General features: G+C 41.5%; 1 protein-coding gene across 2 annotated transcripts in view; it reads right to left on the bottom strand.

Annotated features, from left to right (window-relative positions):
• Crim1 (cysteine rich transmembrane BMP regulator 1) overlaps window positions 1-22,121 on the bottom strand; it is a 192,886-nt gene that overhangs the window by 90,044 nt on the left and 80,721 nt on the right. For both annotated transcript variants that reach the window (XM_008823363.3, XM_008823366.3), the window contains exons 3-4: window positions 12,777-13,019; window positions 11,594-11,714 (exon numbers count right to left, since the gene is read on the bottom strand). In XM_008823363.3, coding sequence (XP_008821585.1) covers window positions 11,594-11,714; window positions 12,777-13,019 — 364 coding nt within the window. The remainder of the gene's footprint in view (window positions 1-11,593; window positions 11,715-12,776; window positions 13,020-22,121) is intronic.

A 22,121-nucleotide genomic window follows, 5' to 3' on the forward strand; every position in this document is an offset into this window, starting at 1 on the left:
TCTTGTGCTTTTATCATGGGTCTATATGCACAAGAAAACAATAGTATATGCAGTTTAGTACTGTGTGCAATTTCTGGCATCTATGAAGGTTCCTGAACATATTTACCAAGGTTAAGAAGGGACAACCATAGCTAATGTCTTAGGATCATCATAAGACTCCTTACAAATCCATGATGACAACTTCTTTCCTTCTTAAACACAAAGTCAGTAGAGAATAAGTTTAAAGGCTTTTATCTGTGTGGTTCATTCACAACAGACTAAGTTAGAAAGTTCAAGAGAAACCAGCTGTCTCCATCTCCTGGGTTCACTTAAGCTGTTCAATGCCTACCAGGTAAATATAACCTCTAACCCCTACAAACTGTTTCAAGCATAGTCATGAGGAGCCCCGTCGCCTATGCCCACAGTGAAAGGGTGCAAATGATAGGTTAAATGTGTTCTGTGGAATTTCAGGTTTCTTTTGCTTTTCCCCAAAGAGGTAGCACTTCATATTTGCTTATTAGCTCTCTAAGTAAGCATTTTTTTTTCATTGTCTTTCAGAGCAATTCTTCTATTTCCTAGATGATGACAATGAAGCAGGTGAAGAGGGATGGAGAACGTCCTCAAGTTTCATATTACCTAGGCAGTGGGTTTGGCACTCAAGCTGCACCAGAGGTTTTACAGGATTTGGCTGTGGTCTTTCCCTCTGAGTGGGAAGGCCATGTACTGTATCTTCTGATGTCTATGACCATCTAGAACAAACTGCAAGCCACTGAGTGACAGCCCTGCTTGCTTTCAGGCCTAAATATAAAATAAAGACTAGATATTGGGCCCAATTCGTGAGGAAGCACACAAGGAACACGGCCCTAGTACAGGAAGTGTGGGACTCACATCTGAAGAGCATTACTGACAAATCAAGCATTCCACTGGGGAGATAGCTCATTTCTAACAGGCAAGGGTTCTACTTCTAGGAAAGCATATTTTCTTCAATCTGGGGATAGGTCCAATAATAACATGGAATTCCTACAATTATTTTGTTTAAAAAACATCAGAGTTTAATATAGACTCTGGCTTTTTTAGTCATGAGTTGATTCGCTCGTTGGGGCCAAAAATTACTATGACAGAGGGCAAGAGAATAGATGTTCTTTTCTTAGTTGAGAAAGAAGGGCTTCAGAGATACTTCCAACTTTTTTTCTGCATGTGTTTAAAAACAAAGAAAACGCTACCACGGTAGCACATGGAGAGTCAGGAATGTTTTTAAATCTGTGCCATGTTAATGCATATTTTACATACTGTATAATTTAATTTTATTTATTTTCAAAAATCAGCTGGAGGAATTATTCAAATTAAAGAAAGCATCCTCCCCACAAAGAACAACTGAATTTAAGAAACTGTCTACTAACACAAATCTTAAAAAAATAAAAAAAGCTGTTACATAGTGCCATCTTTGTTGAGATAGGATTGTGGAACAGGTGGACATAATTAATTACAAGGACCTTAATTTGATAAAGTCCTTCTGTAACTGCATATTCAGGGACAATTTCCATTGCTTAAGTTGAGTAGGCATGGTATAATAAAAAATTGAATTACCCAGCACAATGTTAAAAGCCACAGGGTTTCCAACAAATATTACCTGCTGATCTGAAGAATTTAACATTGTCTCATAGAGGAGTAAGGGAAATAAACTGGAACTTTGAGCGTGACTGTGAGGGTGCCTACACCCCCTTGGAGGAAGGTCTGGCTCTGATATATCAGTCTGGTCCAGGTGGGTCTGGGTGGGTGTGCTGTGTTGATAGTCCCTGAGTCACCATCCCACCTCCCTCATTCTCCTAAACACTCCAAAGGTAGTTACAGGTGGGGCTCTGGAGATAAGAGTTACCAGAGAAACCCTGGAAAGCTCAATCACCCAAGTTTATGTACTTTTAGCAAACAGAATGCTACGCGACTCCAACACTCAAGAGTCCATTTCTCAGACGTGGATAGATTCTACTGAGAGGAGGATTAAGAAAATCTACTTAGTTTTCAATAGGAAGTGATCTGCATGATTCAAAATTTGAAACTAGAGGCAAATAAATAGGGAGGAATAACATTAAGTACTATCTGGCATTTTCTACGTGCATGTCTTTTTGAGGTTTCTGGTTTCTTAGTCTACATTTAAAGCTGGCACGTTCCTAGACTTTTTTTCCTTAAATTCAGTTTTCATTACTTGGTGGAAAGCAAGTCTATGAACCGATTTATTTTTCCCTTGAAGGAAGATTACTGGTCTCTTCTTTCAGATGACCTTCTAAAGGTCTTGAGCCTTCTTCTACCCAGCACTGGTATACTTGGAAGGTGCTGAGATCTTTCAAACCTGGCATATCTTACCATTATACCTGACCCCCTCCCCATCCCCAAAGCAAACCAGTGTTCTCTGTCTTCGATGAGCTCCTCAATGAAATTATGCTTAAATATTTTAACAGATTTGAGCATTTTCAAATTGGTATACCTTGTTTTCACTCACTATAGCTATGTGGTCAGATTAATTTTGATAACTTAAGTGCTTCTGAAGAGGGGCACAGTTTGCTAAAGATTTCATTCTGTTGGCCTCATTTGGGATGAGTCCATTTCAGGCTGTGAAATCTGGAACTCCTGAAAGCTCCTTTACCAAATATCTACATCTACTCACAAGAACAATGTGTTAGCCATCTGCTAGGATTCTATTATGATCACACAACAGAGCACTTGCAAAATGGGTTTTCTTACAAGTGCAAAGAAATTAGGATTGAGGAGTGGGAACTAAATGCCCCAGATTCTGAATGGAAGCAGCTGTGGGCAAATATCAAGATCTAGTGTCAAGGAAAGGCATTTCATGGCCTTTGCTCTGGCCATGGCTATATACGCCCTGCATCTTTCAGTCACAGTGTGATTATCTCTTTGCTCTCATCTAATTTCCTTTCCTGGAGTTACAGTATTTGGAGTTGTTATGTTAGGGGCAGGGTGTGATTGGGAGATAGATTGGTCAGTGTCTCAGAGGAGAAAACTGAAACTGAGACTCAAATAAGAAAAAAACTTAATTGAGATTCTTTTTAAAGTGATAAGATGGTCCAATCATAAAATTAGGAGCAGAGAACCTGAAAGTCTCAGAAAATGTGTGTGTTGTGTGAATGCACAACTAAGTGTGAAATACAAAGGCATTAAGAATATGGAGCTTAGTGAACGAAGAGAGTGACAGGGACGAAAGGCAAGTAGTCAAAGCTCAGGAAAGGGTACGTCCACAGAAGGGAGACTGGTGTGCACCGGGTTCGGGAGGAGGTGGTGGCTGTGCACAGGCACACATGGGCTAATGTAGTCCACAAAGGGGAGCATGTGGGACACCTGGGATCAGTCACACACATCCTTCCCACAGCACACATACCAAGGCAGGCTGACAGGCAGAGATATCCACATTCACTAGACAACGTTTTATCAGAGTAAATCTTTATTTGTAGATTCAGCCTTTGGCCAGGCATTCTCTGCAGGAACTGTGTATTCACAGACGAAGAAAGAAAATGTAGCTAGCAATAATTAACCAGCACACAATCTGTTTCACCAGCTTATCACACATCATTCATAATCCAACCAGTTCTGAATACCATGACTTGAATCTTTTAGTCTAGTACTTGGTATGTTTCACTTTGCCTTTTCTAAGTATTTTTTAAGAAAGTGCAAAAAAAAGTAAATTATCTTTTTTCCTTAGACATCCTCCCTTTCCTCTACATCCCCATTATTATTATCTTCCCCATTTCTTTCTCCCAAATCTCCTAGCACTGGCAGCTTAGGTTCTCTGTCATTGAGAAGATTTTGGAAAATCAAAGACTTCAGGGGTGAAAGTTACTTTTAAGACCATTCCCTCTCCTTCCTCTCTCTCCCTCCCTCCCTTCCTGTCTCAGCTAAGACAGACTGAGCTAAGGGGGGAGCGGGACTAGCTCAGTTCACACAGAGGTAGGCCTAGATACCAGCATCCAGCTCTTGATACAGTATCCTTCAACTACCAAATGGGCTGTGCACAGGCACACATCTGCTCATGGACATAAAGGTCAGGCCTCCTGAGTGGCTGGACTTGGGGAAGGGGGAGCTGGTGGTGACTGGTCCACAGCCTGGCAGTTTGTGCTTGCCCAGTCAGGCTCTGCTGCTGCTCTCTAGGCTGGAGGCTGCTAGTTCCACACACTGCACTATGAAAAGGGAGCATGGTGCAACTTGCCTTCTGGGTTGAGCTGCATGATTCAGCCTCATAGACATTTCCACTAGAACTATATTTTGACTCTCATTTGCACAGTATATTCTATTAATTTTTTGGAGGAAACAGAAGTACGATATTAGCATTTTTTTGCCAAGATCATGTAAAAAAGTTAATTATCTTAGAGCTGGGAACTGTTTTTTTAACACTTAAAATCTTGAGCTAAAAATAAAATAAGATTTTTCATATAGTGTCCCAAAAAGTAAAGTGTATAAATGTTCTGGATTTAGGTTCTGGAAGAGAATCAGGCCCTTTAGTCAAGAGAGAGGCAGAAGCCAGAAGAGAGCTTGGGAACCTGGCTTCCCGAAGCATACGCGACCCAGAAGAAACCCTATTTTAAGCTTTTGAATAGCATAAACAATGACTTAATTTCTTTTGACCTCAAAATAACCAGCTTGGAATTTTTTTCTCAATGACTTTTAAGAAAGACATATTTTATAGACAGAAATTGATAACAAGATGCTTTGGAACAAAAAGTTTAGGATAACTTTAAATTCAGAATGGGTGACTATCCATAATATATTTAATACATCTATCTTAATAAATATATTTTAAAAATCAAAAGGCATAAGCTGTTTTAAATAACTTGCTTGACTTCCAGTAAAAAGTAGTAGTATTACTGTCCCCAATTTTAACTATTTAATATCTGCCTTGTATGTTGTATCTGGAAGACTGGTGAAAAAGAACAGGTAACAGTGAAGACTGTAAAATGAGGTACACACATATACCAAACACAGCAAAGTACCATCAGAGTACAAAGAACATGCCACCTGGGAATGATCTTGAGTGACAGCCCAGGTAGGTTAGAGTTTAGGCTGGGTGACAGGAAGACATGGACTCACAGGTGTGCAGTTCAGGTGGCTCTACCCTCCAGACATATCTGGTGGGTCCATTTCCCCTAGATGAGATTAACCATGATGGAGAATTCTATGCTATGTCCTTCAAAGACTGTGTTTGTTCGTTTTAAAAACTGACCAGTTTCGTGAATAGATGCTCTGGCCCCAACCCCCACCCCTAATCCCCACACACATTTTCTGTTGTTTGTGCAGAGAAAATCCAGTTAAACTAGGTGGTTATAATATTTCTTAAGGAGAGGAGGTAATAATAGTCATCTAAATGATGTTTAACGCTAAGGTGGTGTTCAGAAGCTCTTAATTCTCATCTGCTCTGAAAAGACTTGCCAAATGGAAAGGAAAAAGTGCTGAGGGCTTAGGGAGCTTAACTATAAGGCTGCCTGAATTCTAGAAGACCCAGATCCCCAGGGTCAGGAAAACATTAGTCTTCCAAACAGAGTTACTTATTTGTAGTATTTCAGTAACTTTCTTCAATCAAAAAATAAAGTCTAAGGGTACCTATTTTGGTTAAGTGAATATTGTGGTGGATTAAAAATGGCCAGAAAGTCTTTGAAGTTCTTCCATCAAGAAGTAGAATCTACTCTTCTCTCCTGTGGATACGGCCTCATCCTGTGACTTGCTTCCACCTACAGGATGTGGCAGAAGGGACAGGAGATCTCCCACCTTGGTCTCTACAGAGGCTTTGCCATAATACTTCCTCATGCTTCTGGCAGCACGTGAAGCAGCTCAGGATGAAAGATCATACACACACGGAGGAAGAAAGATCCTTCCAGCCATCCCAGCAGAGTTCCTAGACACAGGAATGTCATCCAGCCCTACATGGGCAGCCAGCTGACCACAGAGAACTTCACAGCCAACACACAGAATTGTGAGACACACAGGCTTTTTAACATTCCAGTACTGCTCTTGTGGGTGGCTTGTTATTTAAAGTTATTTAATTGAAAAACGTATACATATACTTTGTTAGTTTGTACTGTGCCAATGTAAGTATGTCAGTGAGCTATAAAGTCATCCCACTAATTTACCTTCTGGTTTTAAAGACAACAATGAAATATCTAAAGAATTGCAGTGGACAGGGCACAGGGATTTCAAAGAACCTGGACTGAAGACTTAGACCTGTTCTATCACTTATATCTGGGGCTGGAGAGGTGGCTCAGCAGTTAAGAGCACTGGCTGCTCTTGGAGAGGACCTGGGTTCAGTTCCCAGCACCCACATAGTGGCTAATAATCATCCTTAACTCCAGTTCCAGGGGATCCGATGATGCCCTCTTCTGGCCGCCACAGGCACTGTATGCATGCAATATGTATAAAATACTAATAAATAAATTTTATCCCTTATGCCAAGGAAGAGCTGTGATTTTACACAAGTGATTTATTTTTTTCAACTTCCATTTTCATGTTTATAAATTGCTGATGGTGTTAGTGAGATGATAAAACCAGAGGAAAAAAAAGCTTTGTAGTTAGCAAGACATGTTACATATTGAAACTGAGTCTGTTATTGCTATCACATGCTGTTCAAAGACTTTGTTTTCCTATCTCTGCAAAGACACCATTTACATCATGCATATGATATGTAAGCTGCTCTGTCGCATATTCCTCTAGCATGGCACATACACCATGAACACACTCTCTGACACTATAAACATAAAGGGGTCACAACCCTACATGGCATTCCATTTTTCTTGTTACTGTGCAGTGGTGTTTAGAACCAGAATAAGGAACAGAGCTGCTAATTCTTTTCTTTATTTAAGATTTTATTTTTATTTTATGTGTATGAGTGTCTTGTCTGCATGTATTTAAGTGCGCCAAGACCATGTGTGTGCCTGGTACCTTCAGAGGCCAGAACCAGGCATCAGATCCCCTGGAACTGGAGTTATGGACAGTTATTAGCTACCGTGTGGGTGCTGGGAATCGAACCTGGGTCCTCTACAAGAGCAGTCAGTGCTCTTACCAGCCCCAGAGCTTCTAATTCTTTCTCACCTTTTCCTGAAGTTACAATGAGGGCCTGTAGCTGACGCTCCATATTGGTACCAACAGAAAAACTATGCACTATACTGGCTGTGAAGCATTAATAATGGTCAAAAGGTAATTACTTCACATGTAAGAGTAATGTCTATCAACTTCAGGAGAATAGAAATGGAAGAGCCAAAAATGGAGGATGGGTCACAAAGGAAAAGCAGAGCTGCCACAGGCATAAGGAAAGAAAGAATAACCTACCCTTAGGAAGGCCAGATGGGGGAGAGGAAGGGGAATGGCTGGAGAAATGGCTCAGCAGTAAGAGCACTGGCTGCTCTTGTAGAAGATCCAGGTTCAAATCCCAGCACCCACATGGTAGCTAACAACCCTCTGTAACTCCAGTTCCAGGGGATCCAGAAAGCAGAGCTGCCACAGGCACAAGGAAAGAAAGAATAACCTACCCTTAGGAAGGCCAGATGGGGGAGGGGAAGGGGAATGGCTGGAGAAATGGCTCAGCAGTAAGAGCACTGGCTGCTCTTGTAGAAGATCCAGGTTCAAATCCCAGCACCCACATGGTAGCTAACAACCCTCTGTAACTCCAGTTCCAGGGGATCCAAGGGCCCCCTTCTGATCTCTGTTGGCAGTGTACGATATGGGTGCATTTATACACATGTAGGCAAAACATTCATACACATAAAATAAAATAAAAATAAACAAAATATTTTTAAGAAGCAAGGCTGGAGGTAGGAAGGAGAATTAGTATTTGTCAGGGGTAGATGCAGGAAGCACTATCCAGGCACAATAAAACCATCTAGAGTAGTGTCTGCCCCATGTAAGAACTCAGCCTGTGCGTGATGAAGGCGGAACAATGAATGAAAGAACTAATGCAACTCAAGCCCACAAGCCGGACAAGAGCTCACACAGAAATAGGCAGTTAGGGATCTGATGGGCCAAACAGTGCTAGGGAATGGCAGGAATTTGTGGAGGATACAGCCTCCTTTTCTAATCTATGAAAGCATAAGAAGTCCATATATGAAAGAGCATGTTACTTTCAACAAGAGTAAATTTCCACAGCTGAAGTTTCAAATATTTTAACTAATTCTTTCTTAAGTGGACACTCTCTTCTACATTTTCCAAGAATTAGCTTTGCTCCCAAATTATAAGTTCTTAGCAGTGCACTTTATAAACATGTGAATAAAAGTCAAATAATCACAGAATGATTTTATATATTCTATCATGTTTTTCCTTGTGCCAGAAACTCATGCTCTCAAAGAGAACATTACACACAGTTCTCACACAAGAATAAAATAGTGTTGTTTCTCTTAAAACACTATGTTAGATGCTTCTCTTTTTATTTCTATTTTTATTTTATTGTCTCACTTTCATTGTCTTATCAAAACGTGACCTATCAACATCCTTAGTGAGACCCCACTTAATATGATGTTAGCCTGAACAGGGTTAAACTGCTATCTGGACATATATATTCTGCATTTACTAACTCATTCAATAAAATGCATGCACAGAGGAAAAGATGACATAATTGCTGACCTCTAGAAACATCCCTCAGCTGGTGAGACAAAACTTTATGCATGTAACAATTAAATAATCATGCAAGAAAGTATGATTAATGGATAGCATGGTAAGGGATATACTAGGAGTTCCCAGGGGGTGCAATGCATGTTAGTTGAAGCCTGAAGACCTTGTGGATAAAGTGGAATTTAATTGGAATCCTGCAGGATGAGTGATATTAGAAAAGGTGGAATGGAGAGATGAAGGTGACTCACGCTGTGTGAGGGGAGTGCAGTGCTGAGGGCAGAATGCTTCTGCAGTACTGATGAGTACTAGACCATAAAGAGGGAGTGCGGGGGATGCACAGGGCTTTTAAAGGAAGACACAGAGCAGGAGTATTGCCACTACTGGCAAGAAGACTAAGAAACTACAAATATTCTTTTTTCTTTTCTTCAATATATTCATCACACTGGCTAAGAGTAGGCTTGTTGGTTCATTCATTCAGTCATTCATCAATAAATATAGGCTGCCCATATTATATCTAGGTTCTAGAGGCCACAAATATCCCATTTCCTAGAGAAGCACACAGAACAAAGGAGATGACTGAAACAAAAACTCCAATGATTTCAATTTTACATTAAAAGTATGATGAAGAGATCAGTGAGGAGTTTCAAGGGAGGAGAGAGGGAGGCACACCTACGGCATCTGTAGGGGCCGAAGACTGAAAACACTTCAAAGGAGAATAAAATGCAGTCTTGAAAGACCGTAGGTGCTGCCCTGGTAAAAAGGGTCTGGGAAAGTCTATAAGGGTGGAGGCAGCTGGAAATGCAAAGGCACAGCACAGAGCATGAGAAAACTCAGGGGGTGACAGCGATCAGGCGGGAACAGAGGGTGTGTGTGGAGCAGGGGAGGGGATAAGCATGGGTCATTGCCTATCTAACACACAGGAAAATAAGAGCTGTGAGAACTCTTCCTTCTCTGCAAATCATTTACAGTGGGACTCTGAATGACTTCCTTCTCATGCGTTTTTCAGTGCCATCATTAGGGCCATATTTACCGTGGACCATTGTTCAGTTGAATGTCTAGGTCTAAATTATGTTAATCCAATAATAACCACCCTAAGGTTTCTGTTTACTAGGCTCACAGAAGTTTGGGGATGAAATGGAAGGCATCTCATTCAAAGTCCTTCCCAATGTAACATTTCTTCTAAGTACTCCTGGCAGGCAGCCATCCAGATATGAGGAGATCTATCCAGCCAAGAACTCAGGCTACTCCAGGAAGCAGCCTGACTCATGACTGAACATCTCTAGTTGTGGTCTATGTCATGACACAGTATAAAGGACATGTCTGAGAGAATCCTAGTTTTATGATAAGACAAAGGCTAGGACACTAAAAATCTAATGTATTTTGGGGCTGGAGCGATGGTTCAGTGATTCAGTGGACTGGCTTCTCTTGCAGGGGTCCTGGATTGCATTCTCAGCACCCACGTGGTGGCTAACGGCTGCCCATAGCTCCAGTTCCAGGGGATTTGACACCGTCTTCTGACCTCCATGGGCACTGCATGACATGGGTGCACTTACATGCAGGCAACACACTTGTACTGGTGAAAATAAAAAGATCTAATGTATTTTAATAGAGGAAAGAAGAAAAAAAGTAATTATCAGAACTCTGGGTACCTACTTTGATTACACAAAAAGGAAACTCACTGTAGTATTCATTTTATCAACCTGATTGAACTGAGAAGCGTCTAGGTGATCAGCAAAGTACACTTCTGGTTGTGTTTGCGGGGACATTTCAGAGAGGATAAACTAAGTGAGAGAGCCCTGCCATGAATGTAGTTGGCACCATCCCATAAGATGGGGACCACAGGACTAGAAGGGGAGACAGTAAAGAGCCCCTTAGTATAGGGGCTCTCTTCTCTGCTTCCTGACTGCCATGGGGTGAGCTGCTCTGCCCTCCTCCTGAAATTTTGAGCCAAAAAAAAAAAAAACAAAAAAACCCTCAAGTATTTTATCACAGCATCAAAAGCCTAACTAACATACTTATTTTAACATGGGCCATTTGTATTCCCAACTTATCAAACTGTTTCTATATACTCATGCAGCAAACCTAAGTGCCAATGCCTGGCATTGGGACTGGACTGAAGAGGTTAGAAACAGAGCAAAGTAAGGCATAGTTTCAACTCTTAATATTATGTGTAGAATGAATGTGGAAAGAAATGAAATGACTTTACTATGAAGGTAACAGAGTGGTCTGCAAAAGATGGAGGGGGGATTCATGACACAGAGGGAGAGGTATCATGGTTGAGGGGAAGCACACTGCAAAAACAGTTTCCTCTAAAGCAAAGTACTTTAAGGCTAGCTTCATGGTAGTCTATCAACTCTGTAGGCTCTAACAGCAGACCCAGGGACCCACATGTTCTAGAGAAGTCTTGTTCTATAGGGCTGTTACATGTCCTGTTACTGAGGCTAAAATGATAGCAACTTATCTCCCACCAAGCCAAAGAGAAATGTGTCCAATACTCTAGAGCTACAGTTAAGAATTCAGACACATCTCTGCCTTAGTAAGGAGTAGGCCTTAGTAGATGCATGACTCAACTCCAGATGCGCAGGGTTCCTGGGGAGGATCTCTATGAAGCAGGCAGTGTTTCATCACATTGGGTACTTGGTGTAAGCACCTACAAGATTCATTGCAAAGGATCAAATGACACGTCTCATTATTGACAGACCCCTCACTGTCTGCTCCCCTGTCTACAGACGAAGGGAAAGCTTGCTTACCTAGTTCCCAGCCCTCCGACATGTACAAGCAACCTTTCAGGAAGAATCTATAAGGATTAATGACTTAACCTGATGACACCTGGCTTTGATCTGAGGAAAGAGATATGTAAATAGCAAGTAACGGTAACAGTTCAGTGAGTTCGCCAGAGAAACAGGAAAGGATTTGGTTTCCCAAGGGAAAACAAGCTGCGGACTGGAAACTGTACCGCAGATGATGCTAGCATCCAAGACAGAGAGGAAACTTCATTAACCAACGACAAACCAACCTTGCGGGCAGGGTACAGCAGCCGTCCGCTGTGAGTCGCACTTGAGTTTCGTAGCTGTCCAGGGGGCACACGGCCTGCTGGACAGGGGGGCACTCCACAGTGCTGCAGTCCACGCTGAAAACTGAAAGGGGCAAACAGAGAGGCACCGTTTACTGTGGCATTTACTTGTATTTTGAATTCCAAAATGAAATACCAGCTCTTGACAAATGTCCACAGATCTCTTGCTTCCCTGAAACTCAATCCCACTGCTGGTGTCTTCCTTTCCATCAACACTACATAACTGCAACTCATCCCAAATTTCCTGTGCAAGAGCAGGAGGTAAGGCATTTAAGAGTTAAAAGTGAGAACAGAGAGAATGAGACCATATAGGTTACATGGATGGTGATGGTCAGCCAGAAGCATTTCTGACAGAGTTCAAGAGATGGACAAGGGATTGCTTTGGCTGAAGCATTTACCTAGCAGTAAAAATAAAACAAAAAGTAAAAAAATAGTAAACCTAGATATTTTAAAAAGTGACCAATCATTAGCAACTTACAAAGAGGAGATCACTACCAGCTAGACCGAGTAACATACTACATTAGAAACGCTGTCATGAGAGCAAAGATGTTAGAAAAAAATATAAAGCAAGAAACAGCAGGGACACGACAAGAAATCCAATACTGGCAAAGAGGGTGAGCAAACAGTCAAATGACTTAGCACATGCTGTGAAGCCAAGGGGTAGACGGGGAGGAATTGGCTAGGAAGAAGACTGGGGCTGTGTCCTTATAAAACAGCTGGCATTTGAAAGCAGTTACCTAAAACTAATTGTTTTATGTATGAGTGTTTCTAAATGTAAAACTTCCAAGTGACAAATCTATCAGCAAACGAGAGCTCTGACCTCGGAGGGAAGGAAGCAGCTAGCCCACGGAGCGTAAGCTCTACCCTGAAATCCCCATCAAGCACACTTGGAAGAAAATAAAGAAGAAAAAGATCAGCTCCTTCCTTGAAGGTGCTCATGTCCCGGGGAATCATCCCTCTGGTACTCAATTAGAAATCCCGAAGTGAGACATTAGCCCCAAGTGGCAGGCTGTCAGTGTAGCGGTGACAATGCTTATCCCTGTGGATGGAGAGGCCAAGGGTGGCTGAGGAGGGACCTGTTGCCCTCCGATGCAGATGGGCGAAGCTGCCCAGACAGCTCGCATACCTGGTTTGCACTCATAGAGGTCACAGCACTCTCCCGGCTTCCCTGAGGCTTTTGACACTAGAATGTTCAGGTATCCCGGCTGGCAGACTTTGCGCAGACAGCCCGCAGGGTCGCACACGCAGCGGCTGGGTAAGGGGCAGCACTCCCCAGGAGGAGCGTAACCCTCGATCAGAACCGAATCTTCAGGGCAGCGTGGAGAGAACTGGACTTCACAGCGGGCCTTGGAGCAATCTGGCTTCTCTTCTAGATGGGAGAGAAAGAATTTAGCTCATGCCCAGGGCAGTGCAGGGCACTTTGGTGGGAAGGACAGATGGTCCTGAGGCTACTTACTAACCAAAGAACAGGGGAGAGAAAGAAGCCTAGAGAAAACCCTCAGACTTGGTGCAGCCAACCATGAAAGTCTCTCCCAAGAACTGCCCATGACACCAAAAGCTGAGCCTGAAGTTCTCCCTTTTCTATCTTCCTGTTCACTCACCGTGAACACTGTCTACTGCAACACCAGGGATGAAGAAAGACGAAGGAAGGATCTCACATGGTCCACTCAGGCTTGGACCAACCATCTCTGAATTCAAGAGTCTTAAGGATTGTTCTTTGACAGCAGTATGTTAAACAACAAAACAGACTCAACTGAAACATGGCTCTTTCAGGGACTGGAGACAATGTGCATGAAGAACTCTACCTTAAAGCTGAGTTCCAATGAAACGAGATCATTAAGACCATGCAATTCGATGATGTGGTAGTTTAACGAGACAGATAATGAGCCAGATTCCCACATAATTCTCCGACATGGCATGTCTCTAGTAGAGATTCACTGAATGTATCCAATTTTCCATACTCCAGTATTATCTGCTGCTGGTGGGTATTAGCCCACAATGTTAGGATTGCGCAGCAGAGTCCTAGTATACCAAGCCGGCCTCAGGCCAATTTCTTGATTTAAGCGCTTAAGAAACCTATACCAACAGAAAGCCCTGAGGAAAAGACCTAAATAATCTAAACCACATTACTGCCTGTGCTTATGAACTTTGAGGGTGTCAGGGCGGGGTTGTTCAGAAGATGTTGGTCAACAGATGTCATGTGGTACTGGTGAGTGTATTTCTATAAGCTCTAACTGACTTTGCTAAAGTAAAACAGAGACAGAATCACAGAGCAGAATTAGAATCAAGAGATCTCCTAATTTTGTAGGTTAAAAAATTCTGAAGCAGAAGGCTCAAGTGACCAGCCTTGGCTCAGTGATAAAGCAAGAATTCAGGCATCTCACAGTTCACTCAGCTCTGGACAGCACAAAAGTAGCTCTTTCCAAAACCAAGCCATCCCCCAACCTCCCAACAATGTCTGTCTTTTTCTCTCCAAGGTCTCAGGTAGCAGAGGCTGACATGATCCTTCAGCCTCCACCTCCCAAATGCTGGTATTATATACCACTATACCTGCTTTACTGGCCATCTTCCTTAACTTTTGTTTTGTTTTGTCTAATTCAAACACGCAAGAGGAGATCACACACACAGTTCTAAGAAATTCATTCAGAAACATTTACCGAGTACCAGCTGATTTGGTAGCTTGGGATACATTGGTAAAGAGGTAAAACAAGATCCTTGCTATCATATGGTCTGAAAGGCAGTAAAGATGGCAGAAAAATGATGAATGTTCTAAGTAGTTAAAGGGTATAAGTGTTCTAGCAAAGCAGGAGGGGAGCTAAGGGGAACTAAGGCTGCTTCGAAGGAGGAGCAGATACACTTGGGTGAGAATGGGCATGACAGAGAAGCAGGATGGACTGGAATGGGGTGAGCTACAGAGACGATGGAAGAGACTCCCAGGAAAGGGAACATGGTGCCTGTACCTGGGTCCTAAATAGAGCAAGAAAAGACTGTAGCTTTTACTATGTAGGACGAAGAGGTATAATTTAGCAAACTGGGTCCCTTATTGCAACAGTAGGGCTTTGGGATTGTAGGCAACATGGGAGACCATGTGGGGAGTGAGGAGATGTAGCAGGAAGTTGGGAAAGATTTGGAGAGAAGGAAGAGGTCACACCCACGCACTATCGAACTTCAGTGGGACAGTTTGTATGGTGGACACGGAGATGAGAAGAGGAGGCTAGATTGCTAGAGGTGATTTACTTTCTGACATTCAACTTTTGAAGGCCCTCTACCTTTCCTGCTGGGTAGAATGGTATTTCACTATATCCTCTGCCTCCACCCTCTCTTCCAGAAAGTCAGTCAACAGTGAATAAAATTAAAGCAGAGTGGAAAGTGAAACAGCCTCTATTGAGGTTTATTGCTTCAATAATGCGCGCTCGCACGCACACACACACACACACACACACACACACACACACACACACATCATGTGCTAACATCAGTCTTAAGAATCCTCGAAGGTAAGATATTATTTGCTCCATTTTACAGATAATGAAACTAAGGTTCAGGCAGGTCAAGTTAATTAGCCAAGATCACACAGCTAGTGAATGGCAATGCGCTGGGTTGAACTTTGGTCCATCTGGTTCTTTTCATGGGCCTCTATACCAACTCCTGTCTCAGGAACCACTGTTGTTGATGGTGTTCAAGACAAAAGTGAAAAAAAAAAAAAAAAAGGGGGAAAAGAAACACACTCTATATAGAGTTATTTCTTTAATAAAGCGCGCTCGCACGCACACACACACACACACACACACACACACACACACACACACATCATGTGCTAACATCAGTCTTAAGAATCCTCGAAGGTAAGATATTATTTGCTCCATTTTACAGATAATGAAACTAAGGTTCAGGCAGGTCAAGTTAATTAGCCAAGATCACACAGCTAGTGAATGGCAATGCGCTGGGTTGAACTTTGGTCCATCTGGTTCTTTTCATGGGCCTCTATACCAACTCCTGTCTCAGGAACCACTGTTGTTGATGGTGTTCAACTTCAGCCTGCCCTTCTTTCTTCCTTAGTTGATTTAACCAGGTTCAGTCTTTTTTCCTGATTAGAACTCTGATTTGTATTAAAGCCTCACAGCTGAGCTCTCTCTTGCCAACATTACCTTACTGTGACTAGTTCGTGGGACCCACAGAATCTATAATCTAGTCTATACATGCCTGTGTCAGAGAGGAGTTAGTCTCAAAAGATCCAGCCACCCTACTTTCAAATAATTCCAAAGTGAAAGTGGTTAAGTGATGAGGCGTTCTACTCTGAGGGCTCCCTCAGAATGGGGACCCTGAAAGAGCTGAAGAAAAAGTAAATCTTGGTACGGTGATTCACTTGAAGTTTGCAAAGCACACTCAGCAGACTGCTTACCTGGCAAATGCAAACACTGATTTAAAAAAAAAAAAAAAAAAAAAAAGCTCTAACTCTAACTGCAAATAGCACTTAATTCCTACTTTTGATAATTGCTATAATTAACTTACTGTTTCAATCTTTTCTGGTTTTGGTTTCTTTGAGACATGGTCTCATGTAGCCCAGGCTGGCCTCAAATAGCTATGTAGAAGAGGATGACCTTGAATGTCTGATACCCCTGCTTCTTCTCTTAAATGCTGGGATTAGGGTATGCACCATCATGGCTGATTTTATGAGGTGCTGGGGATCCAGCCCAGGGCTTCCTGCATGCCTCACAAGGACCCTGCCAACTGAGCCACATCAGCAGGCCATGTTCTACTATATTCTTACTCTGTGAAGATTTTGTATATGTAAAATCAGACTTTTCAAGTATATTCTTCAACATTTTCTATTAAAACCCATCCTATTACTCTTGCTAATTAGTTATTCCACTCGATGTTTCTCTTTTTCTTTAACATTCTCAACAGTCAGTTCTTGGGTGTGCTTTGCAGTTCAAGCCTGGAAAGGTGTTTTACTAATAATAAAGAAGTGCTTTTGCAACATAGGTGTGACAAAGGCAGCCTTCCCCAGACAGTCAGAACCATAAGTGAATCAGGATTTTAGAATTTGGAAAGGTCCAAGAATGTTAAAAATTAGGGTTTAATCTTATTAAATGTTATTTCAGCTTTTCACAAATGAATCACAGTGGCTTTTGCTTAATTAATATAGTCACTTAGATGTTACAAGCACCCTTTCGGTTCTTAGAATAAACTGTTTAAAGGATTCTGCTGACTTTGGCTACTTAATGTTTTAAGATTTTTAAACTTATAAACTTGAATATAGTAGTCATTAGTTCCCTCCCTCCCTCCATCCTTCCTTCCTTCCCTCGGCTCCCTCTCTTGCACGCCTGCCAGCAAGTGCTGGCCTATTCAGCATCAGTTTGAGTTACAGGAACTCTTTCAATAAGCACTTTTGCATTCTATCTCTTTCTTTGCCGAAAGCATTTTTAAAAGCACAAGGTTAATTATTCCTTGGTGTTTATAGACAACTGTCCTGTAAAAACACCTAAACTCAGAACAGTTCTTAAAGGGGAAGGGGACAGATTCCTTGGTTTTTATTCACATGTCCTACCTCTTTTAGAATAGTCTTTACTAATATACATTTTAGAAAAATGTGTATAATTCATTGAGAACTTCAAATTTAGTTCAGACTTTCCTGACAAGGCTTTGATCTTTGTACACACTATGGGTGTGCACCACTTTAAGCTTTGCAATCTTTTTTAAATCATTCAGATTCTTGTTAGTTTTCCTGAAGCACCTTATCATGAATACTATATTCACTTCTGGTTCTCTTCTGTTTTTAATATTTTAGTGAGAATACCACCACTTTGGTTTAATTATAATTACAAATGCATTTTTCTCACTGTGATTTATATTAAAATAATCCATACTTCAACACTGATTTCCTCTTTGAAGTCCTATCAGAAGAGGGCTATTAAATTTCTGCATAGGTAAATTGCTTTTAATTTATAAGTTTACTGATTTGTGGCCAGTAGTGCATACTGTATAATTTTCTATTTTCACTAATTTCTTGAGGTTTCTTTTTAATGGTTTGGGCACATGTATATATATATAATCTTTTGGTCATTTTTAAACAGGGATATTTAAAAATAACATATACTTCTGTTTATTAGTTACAAATATCTGTTCTTGAAGTCAAGCTCCTTAATTACAACATTTAGATCACCAGTACCTTATACTTCTGATTTGATTTCCAAGGAGGAGGCTCTATAAAAATTTCCCATGAGCTTGAACTTCTCACCTCCTAATGTATTCCCGTGTGATTTTTCAAACCTGTATTGTTCACATCGTGATTAGCAGTCATAATCTTCAAGTCTGTTACAGTGAGTTGGCAAATGGTGAAATTATGCTTTTGAAGAATTTAGATTCCTAAAACCTAAGGTTTCTTCTTGTCTTGTAATGGTTAAGACCGTGCTTTATTTCCCCCTTCTTCCAACAGATTACCTAGAGCCTTTGTGCATTCAGTGACTAGCATACCATTTAGACTCCGCGTGTTACCATGGCATCAGGAGCTGCTGTTCTGGTATCTTCTTCCTCAGCCTTCTTCATATATATATATATATATATATATATATATTCTCCTGGAAATTTTTATTTGTTCATCTATGTTGCTCTTGTTCTTTCTTCCATGGAGAAAGTAAAGAGAAAACTATAGCCATACCATGAATTTTCCATCAACGAGAAAGGCATTACTTTTGAAGTTTAATTTTATCTACTCTTTTCCAATGGTGTCTAACAAATCTATATAAAATACTTAAGTTAATTAATACACTTTCATGTCTGGTTGCCCTGGCAATATTATAACTGGTATCTTAAAAAACAAACAAACAAACAAACAAACAAAAAACTGTCCTAGATACAGAAAGACTAAAGTGACAATAGGACTTGAAACAGAAGTAATTAGAGAAAAAAAAATTAATTTCACCATATTATCTTCCTTTGAGGGCCTTTAAAATATATATAAAGTTATCTAGTATAAAATGACTTTATAATAATAATGTAAAGTGTCAATCAAACCTAGTTACTTCAACCTACATGACTAGATTGTGGTTATTTCTAGACTTTCTCCAGGACAATATGTCAACAGAGAAAGTAAAATCGTAATCTACAAGCAGCAAATGCATTCCAGAATTTTCTGCCTAAACATAGATTTAAGAAAAAGGCAAATTAAAAGTTACTAGATGGGAAGAGGGAAATAGGAGATTTTTTTAAAGAGAGATATAATTAAACTGCTAGATTCTTCTTAGATATTTTGTTGGGTTCCACATATCGGACATTGAAGCTTTCCTTCTATTTAAAAATCTCTTGAAATAGTCCCTTAAAATAAAAGCAGTCATGCTGCACACTAGTTGCTAGAAAACAGGCAGCAGAAAATGGACTAGTAAAATTTAAAGAGTCAACTGCAAAGTCAAGTGCTGCTGGGTCTTCTTCCAAAGCCAAACTTAAGTCCTGTGTCACAGACATACATACAGGTATCTGCCACTCTGAGACAATTCTTGGAATCCCAGCTACTTCTGGGTAACTCAGAGAACCCCAGATTTGGACTAGATCTGATGCCCCAGAATTCAGTAAGGACACAGAGTACAAAGTCAAGAGAAGAGTCTATGATCCCTGTTCGCCCCAGACCTCATTGCGGTGTGGTACCTTAGACTGTGAAGACTAGGAACAGCTGTGGCTTTGACCTCGAATGTCTTAGAGGCCGGCCCTCAGTCACTCAACAGGAAAGGGAGATAAGTCTTGTGATACCAGACTGGTCTATGAAGCCCACCATGTGTTTCACTCACTCAGGTGACAAACTTTAACTGAATAGCTGGAGAGAATGAACAAAATTCTTGCTCTCTTGGACTTACAGTTCCAGCGAGAGAGACATTCAACAAAGAGCTGCTCAGCATAGTGCTAGGTGGTGATAAAGGTTTTGAGGTATAATCAGTGATACCAGGGCACTGCAGTAGCCAGGAGCTCTCTGGAGCCACAAGGGAAGAAAAAGCTGGGAGTGGTGGCACATTCCTATAAAAACAACACTTGGCAGAAAGAGGCAGGAGGATGCCTGCGAGTGTGAGGCCAGCCTGGTGAGTCCTAGGCCAGCTAGGGCCTACCAAGTCAGACCCTGTCTGGGTGGAGGGGAAGCATGCGAAGAGCAGGCAAGAACAGTACCAGGATCAGGGAACAGTGAGACAAAAAGACTGCAAGGCAAGGCAAGGGAGAGCCGACGCTCCAAGTAGAAACATATACTTTACGAAAAAGAAATCTAAACTGAGGTATAATTAATAGGTAGAAAATACCAGTAAAAATTCACAAGGCAAATACTTTGATGGATAAGATTTCTTATTAAGGACTCAGTTCTCACAGTCATGCTAGAGAAATGAAAGAAATCTCTCCTAATTGAGGGCCTCCTGTGAGTGAGGCCTGCGGGGAGGCATTCTAGCCCACCTCTGTGCTCCCTGGTGAAGAGATTACATCTTCATCTCTACCTGACTGATGGCAAGGCAGACTCAGGGAGACTAGGACACTTGGCTGATGACACAAAGCCAGGGCAAAGTCGCCAAAGCCCTCTCTGGTCTAGTCTAAAAAGCCCAAAGCAAAAGGAGTTTTCACCTTCCTAGGTGGCCTGTGGAGTACTTGTTAGTCCATGGCTACATTTTTGTTCAAACACTTAATACATTGCTTAGCAATGATAAGGAACAGCATGGACTTTTTTGGGTCCTCATCACTGTATTGTTAGTTGTTCTGTTTCATTTGCTCCCTGGCCTTAGGGATACCACCAGGGATAAAGGGAGGATTATTGTGCTCTGAAAACTTTTATTACAAATGCAATACGTATGTCTTCCCTACATTTTTAAATTTAGAGGCTGACTCCTTTAAAAGTTACACTGGTGAATTCTTTTCATTCACATTCCATGATTTTATCATAACCTTTTTTGGCAAGCTTCGCTGTGAAGACTTGTTCCACACAATCATAACCCCAGGGGGAAAGAATTAGGCTTGTTGATACAGTCCCAGAAATATTTCATATTGCAGAAACACCCACTGTACTTTCCCAGCTCTTTCTTTTACTCTGCAGCTAGGTTTTAAATGCAGTAGAATCTTCGAAGAGCCTCTCTTTATTAAATATGCCATATTAAAGTGCTTTCGATTACCTCATAAAGTTCATCTGCATCATAGCAGAGCATAATTCAGCCAAAATATAAAGGAAGAAAACAGTAAATGATCTATATGACTACAATATGTAACGATTTAATTCAGTGGTTCTAAACCCTGGCTGCACATTAAAATCACTTACAAAGCTTTAAAAACATCGACTCTGTCTGGATCCCACCTCAGACCAGTTAAAGCTGAGTGCCAGGAAGAAGCCTGGGCACTGGTATTTATTCCAACAGCTCCTGGGTGATTCCATTGTGTCATTTGGGTTAAGAACCACTGCCCCACTCCTTCAGTAAACTGAGAATCTTTGCAAAGAAGCTCCCCATAGATACAGAGTTTGACCAAAGGCACTTTCAAACACTCTGGCAAACTACGTGTGGCCAAGTGCTAAGGTCTACCTAACCTGCTAACCTGCCCTACCGAGAACTCCAAGATGTACATTCTAAGATGTACTTGTCTAGGATGTCCTGACCCATGCTGCTTTCCTATACCAGGATGACTGCTGTGCTTTAAGTAACAACTTTGCTATTTCAAGTCAGCAGCCACAGCACTGCCATGGAGCCTGTTGGAAACACACTAAACCTAAGCCTACGGCATGCCCACTGGGCCACAATCTGCATTTCAGCAACAGGCATAGTAAAGTTTGAGATGAGTTGCTCTGGGATAGTGGTTTCCGGTGCACCTACAGCACAAGCATCTCCTAGGAACTTGCCAGAAATGAAAACTCTAAGGCCCTGGAAGTGAGGGCCAGGAATCAAGTGTCTAAAACATTCTGCAGGGGAGTCACTAGAATAATGACTCAACTCTATTTCCTGTTAGAACTTCCTGGGCTACAAAATCTAGATGCTCAGACTACACTCCAGGCCAAGTGAGTTAGAATTATTAAAGTAGTACTCCTACTTCAATAACTCACTATTTTAAAAACTTTTATATGTACAAGTGTTTTGCCTGCATATGTGTAAGTGCACTGCATGATGTGTGCAATGCCCATGGAGGCCAGAAGAGGGCTTCAGATCCCCTGGAGCTAGAATTAGGGATGGTGTTAGCTGCCATGCAGATGCTGGGAACTGAACCTGGGTTCTCTGCATGAGCAGCTGGTGCTCTTAACTACGGAGCCAGCTCTCCAGCCCTGATTCAGTATTTTTAAAAGCCTCCTAGATAATGAATATGTGCAGTCAAGGCCACACCACTATTGCACGTACCTCTCTTACCACACCTTCCACAATCTCAGGAAAGCTAAAGCTGCTTTAACTCTTAGTAAATACAAACCAACCAGCCTTCCCCAGAATCTTCCCAGAAGAGGTGAGCATTACTTGAGAGGAAGGAAAAA

Source organism: Nannospalax galili, unplaced genomic scaffold, assembly GCF_000622305.1.
Source record: "Nannospalax galili isolate Female #2095 unplaced genomic scaffold, S.galili_v1.0 scaffold929, whole genome shotgun sequence".
Taxonomy (NCBI): Eukaryota; Metazoa; Chordata; class Mammalia; order Rodentia; family Spalacidae; genus Nannospalax; species Nannospalax galili.